General features: G+C 54.0%; 1 protein-coding gene across 1 annotated transcript in view; it reads left to right on the forward strand.

Annotated features, from left to right (window-relative positions):
* The window catches only part of LOC135509781 (reelin), a 73319-nt gene that overhangs the window by 35668 nt on the left and 32064 nt on the right, over nt 1-5587 (forward strand). The window contains 4 exon segments of the mRNA XM_064930680.1: nt 3431-3515; nt 4121-4303; nt 4881-4940; nt 4943-5048. Coding sequence (XP_064786752.1) covers nt 3431-3515; nt 4121-4303; nt 4881-4940; nt 4943-5048 — 434 coding nt within the window.

Consider the following 5587-nt stretch of genomic DNA (forward strand, 5'->3'; position numbering starts at 1 on the left):
TGGTCAGGGACTCTGCTGTCCTAGCATCAGGGGGAAGACGGGCAGGGACTCTGCTGTCCTAGCATCAGGGGGAAGATGGACAGGGACTCTGCTGTCCTAGCATCAGGGGGAAGATGGACAGGGACTCTGCTGTCCTAGCTCCAGGGGGAAGATGGACAGGGGACTCTGCTGTCCTGCCTTCAGGGGGAAGATGGGCAGGGGACTCTGCTGTCCTAGCATCAGGGGGAAGATGGACAGGGACTCTGCTGTTCTAGCATCAGGGGAAGATGGACAGGGACTCTGCTGTTCTAGCATCAGGGGGAAGATGGACAGGGACTCTGCTGTTCTAGCATCAGGGGGAAGATGGACAGGGACTCTGCTGTTCTAGCATCAGGGGAAGATGGACAGGGACTCTGCTGTTCTAGCATCAGGGGAAGATGGACAGGGACTCTGCTGTTCTAGCATCAGGGGAAGATGGACAGGGACTCTGCTGTTCTATCATCAGGGGGAAGATGGACAGGGACTCTGCTGTTCTAGCATCAGGGGAAGATGGACAGGGACTCTGCTGTTCTAGCATCAGGGGAAGATGGACAGGGACTCTGCTGTTCTAGCATCAGGGGGAAGACGGGCAGGGGACTCTGCTGTTCTAGCATCAGGGGGAAGATGGACAGGGACTCTGCTGTCCTAGCATCAGGGGGAAGACGGGCAGGGGACTCTGCTGTTCTAGCATCAGGGGAAGATGGACAGGGACTCTGCTGTTCTAGCATCAGGGGAAGACGGGCAGGACTCTGCTGTCCTAGCTTCAGGGGGAAGATGGTCAGGGACTGTGCTGTCCTGCCTTCAGGGGGAAGATGGACAGGGACTCTGCTGTCCTAGCATCAGGGGGAAGATGGTCAGGGACTCTGCTGTCCTAGCATCAGGGGGAAGATGGACAGGGACTCTGCTGTTCTAGCATCAGGGGGAAGACGGGCAGGGACTCTGCTGTCCTGCCTTCAGGGGGAAGATGATCAGGGACTCTGCTGTCCTAGCATCAGGGGAAGATGGACAGGGACTCTGCTGTCCTGCCTTCAGGGGGAAGATGATCAGGGACTCTGCTGTCCTAGCATCAGGGGGAAGATGATCAGGGACTCTGCTGTCCTAGCATCAGGGGAAGATGATCAGGGACTCTGCTGTCCTAGCATCAGGGGAAGATGGACAGGGACTCTGCTGTCCTGCCTTCAGGGGGAAGATGATCAGGGACTCTGCTGTCCTAGCATCAGGGGAAGATGATCAGGGACTCTGCTGTCCTAGCATCAGGGGAAGATGGACAGGGACTCTGCTGTCCTAGCATCAGGGGAAGATGGACAGGGACTCTGCTGTCCTAGCATCAGGGGAAGATGGACAGGGACTCTGCTGTCCTAGCATCAGGGGAAGATGGACAGGGACTCTGCTGTCCTAGCATCAGGGGAAGATGGACAGGGACTCTGCTGTCCTAGCATCAGGGGAAGATGATCAGGGACTCTGCTGTCCTGCCTTCAGGGGGAAGATGATCAGGGACTCTGCTGTCCTAGCATCAGGGGAAGATGGACAGGGACTCTGCTGTCCTAGCATCAGGGGAAGATGGACAGGGACTCTGCTGTTCTATCATCAGGGGGAAGATGGACAGGGACTCTGCTGTTCTAGCATCAGGGGGAAGATGGACAGGGACTCTGCTGTTCTAGCATCAGGGGGAAGATGGACAGGGACTCTGCTGTTCTAGCATCAGGGGGAAGACGGGCAGGGGACTCTGCTGTTCTAGCATCAGGGGGAAGATGGACAGGGACTCTGCTGTCCTAGCATCAGGGGGAAGACGGGCAGGGGACTCTGCTGTTCTAGCATCAGGGGGAAGATGGACAGGGACTCTGCTGTTCTAGCATCAGGGGGAAGACGGGCAGGGACTCTGCTGTCCTAGCTTCAGGGGGAAGATGGTCAGGGACTGTGCTGTCCTGCCTTCAGGGGGAAGATGGACAGGGACTCTGCTGTCCTAGCATCAGGGGGAAGATGGTCAGGGACTCTGCTGTCCTAGCATCAGGGGGAAGATGGACAGGGACTCTGCTGTTCTAGCATCAGGGGGAAGATGGTCAGGGACTCTGCTGTCCTAGCATCAGGGGGAAGATGGACAGGGACTCTGCTGTCCTGCCTTCAGGGGGAAGATGATCAGGGACTCTGCTGTCCTAGCATCAGGGGAAGATGGACAGGGACTCTGCTGTCCTGCCTTCAGGGGGAAGATGATCAGGGACTCTGCTGTCCTGCCTTCAGGGGGAAGATGGACAGGGACTCTGCTGTCCTGCCTTCAGGGGGAAGATGGACAGGGACTCTGCTGTCCTGCCTTCAGGGGGAAGATGGACAGGGACTCTGCTGTCCTAGCATCAGGGGAAGATGGACAGGGACTCTGCTGTCCTAGCATCAGGGGGAAGATGGACAGGGACTCTGCTGTCCTAGCATCAGGGGAAGACGGGCAGGGGACTCTGCTGTCCTAGCATCAGGGGAAGATGGACAGGGACTCTGCTGTCCTGCCTTCAGGGGGAAGACGGGCAGGGACTCTGCTGTCCTGCCTTCAGGGGGAAGATGGACAGGGACTCTGCTGTCCTAGCATCAGGGGAAGATGGACAGGGACTCTGCTGTCCTAGCATCAGGGGAAGATGGACAGGGACTCTGCTGTCCTGCCTTCAGGGGGAAGATGATCAGGGACTCTGCTGTCCTGCCTTCAGGGGGAAGATGATCAGGGACTCTGCTGTCCTGCCTTCAGGGGGAAGATGATCAGGGACTCTGCTGTCCTGCCTTCAGGGGGAAGATGGACAGGGGACTCTGCTGTCCTAGCATCAGGGGGAAGATGGACAGGGGACTCTGCTGTCCTAGCATCAGGGGGAAGATGGACAGGGACTCTGCTGTCCTAGCATCAGGGGAAGATGGACAGGGACTCTGCTGTCCTGCCTTCAGGGGGAAGACGGGCAGGGACTCTGCTGTCCTGCCTTCAGGGCGAAGATGGACAGGGACTCTGCTGTCCTAGCATCAGGGGGAAGATGGACAGGGACTCTGCTGTCCTGCCTTCAGGGGGAAGACGGGCAGGGACTCTGCTGTCCTGCCTTCAGGGGGAAGATGGACAGGGACTCTGCTGTCCTAGCATCAGGGGAAGATGGACAGGGACTCTGCTGTCCTGCCTTCAGGGGGAAGACGGGCAGGGACTCTGCTGTCCTGCCTTCAGGGGGAAGATGGACAGGGACTCTGCTGTCCTAGCATCAGGGGGAAGATGGACAGGGACTCTGCTGTCCTAGCATCAGGGGGAGAAGCTGGTTTCACCAATGGGGTGTCGGAACAGAGTAGAGCTTTGACAGTACATACACAGCATTTTCCCTAGAAGATTCAGTAAGTGTACTTTCTCATTGATTATAAAAAATCTTAATTTCTCTTTCTGTTTTCCTGGATTTTGTAGGAAGGTCTACGTATGTTGGTGTCTAGGGACCTGGACTGTACCAGCACACTTTACATCCAGTTCTCCTTCAAGTTCATCACTAAGGGTAGGTCACTCAATTTCACACACATTCTGTCTCTATCCGCTTGCAGTTATCATACATGCTGTACAGCACGTGTATGAAGTAGTGTTGTTTTGTGTTTGGTTTTTTTACCCCTTTTTCTCCCCAATTTCATGGTATCCAATTGTTTAGTAGCTACTATCTTGTCTCATCGCTACAACTCCCGTACGGGTTCAGGAGAGACGAAGGTTGAAAGTCATGCGTCCTCCGATACACAACCCAACCAGCCGCACTGCTTCTTAACACAGCGCGCATCCAACCCGGAAGCCAGCCGCACCAATGTGTCGGAGGAAACACTGTGCACCTGGCGACCTGGTTAGCATGCACTGCACCCGGCCCGCCACAGGAGTCGCTGGTGCAAGATGGGACAAGGACATCCCTGCCGGCCAAACCCTCCCTAACCCGGACGATGCTAGGCCAATTATGCGTTGCCCCATGGACCTCCCGGCTGCGGCCGGCTGCCTGGGCTCGAACCCAGGGTCTCTGGTGGCACAGCTAGTGCCTTAGACCACTGCACCACCCGGGAGGTCTCTTGTTTTGTGTTTTTATAGATTTGTTGTACAGTTGACTCTGGGTGTTCTGTTCCCCAGGCGTCCCAGAACGGTCCCACTCGGTGCTGCTGCAGTACTCAGTGAACGGAGGAATCAGCTGGTTGCTGTTAGATGAGTTCTACTTCCCCACCTCGACCGACACACTGTTCCTACACCTCCCTCTGCCTGCCAGGGCCCAGACCAACGCTACCCGCTTCAGGCTCTGGCAGCCCTACAACAGTGGTGAGTAGAGTATACAGGGACACACACACACACAAAGAGACACACACACACAGAGACACACACAGAGAGACACATACACAGACAGAAAGACACACACACACACACACATACTTGGTAGTGCAGTAGACCCTTTAACACATTCTCAAAATCATCACATCCCACTGGGGTACCGTAAACGTCTAGTTTTGATTTACTATTTGGTTGAGTTGTCACTCTGTCAAATAAAATAAAATACCATTTTATTTGTCACATGCTGCCGAATACAACAGGTGTAGACGTTACCGTGAAATGTTTACTTTTACATGCCTTTAACCAACAACGCAGAGTTAAAAAGTAAGAACATTTGTAAATAGAAAATAGCAACACAACAGAAAACATTAAGGAGTACTGGTCATTTAGGTTAAAAGTTGTGATTTTGCAAATCCAGTCAGTTTTTCACGTTGATTCAACGTCATCACATTGAATTTCTTGGTTGAAAATGTCATGGAAACAACGTTGATTCAACCAGTGTTTTTTGCCCAGTGGGATATGGTGGGAACATACTGTATGTCTGACTGGTTATATATGTCTCCTGTAGGTAAGAAAGAGGAGGTGTGGGTGATTGATGACCTGATCATCGATGGCAGCTCACTCAACAACCTCCTGTAGTCTCAGACAACTTCGAGGGCGGACCCCAAAACTACAACTGGCTCTTCTACCCAGGAGGCAACACTGGACTCTACTGCCCTTACCAGAAGAGTGGCCTGTGAGTAGTACCACCTGCCTCTTGTCCACTGTGAAGGCCTTCCACTGTACCTCCAGACCTTATCTCTGTGTGTTGGGTCATAGTTCAAATCAGTCAATTCAGGAAGTAAACTAACATCGTAGGTTAGGGTTTCCTTAAGAGTCTATTGATGCACCTGTGCATCAATCTAAGTCACGAAAAATAAAACAAATCCCCATCCAAATCTGTCTGTTTAAACTAGAGAAATCATCTTTGGGCTGCGTCTCAATCCTTCCACGTCCTCCTATGTCTGCCTTCCACGTCCTCCTATGTCGGCCTTCCACGTCCTCCTATGTCGGACCTTCCACGTCCTCCTCTCTCCTTCCACGTCCTCCTATGTCTGCCTTCCACGTCCTCCTCTCTTCCACGTCCTCCTCTGTCGGCCTTCCACGTCCTCCTCTCTCCTTCCACGTCCCTCCTCCTCTCCCTTCCACATCCTCCTCTCTCCTTCCACGTCCTCCTATGTCGGCCTTCCACTTTCCTCTCTCCTTCCACGTCCTCCTCTCTCCTTCCACGTCCTC

This window comes from Oncorhynchus masou, chromosome 22 (assembly GCF_036934945.1).
Source record: "Oncorhynchus masou masou isolate Uvic2021 chromosome 22, UVic_Omas_1.1, whole genome shotgun sequence".
Taxonomy (NCBI): Eukaryota; Metazoa; Chordata; class Actinopteri; order Salmoniformes; family Salmonidae; genus Oncorhynchus; species Oncorhynchus masou.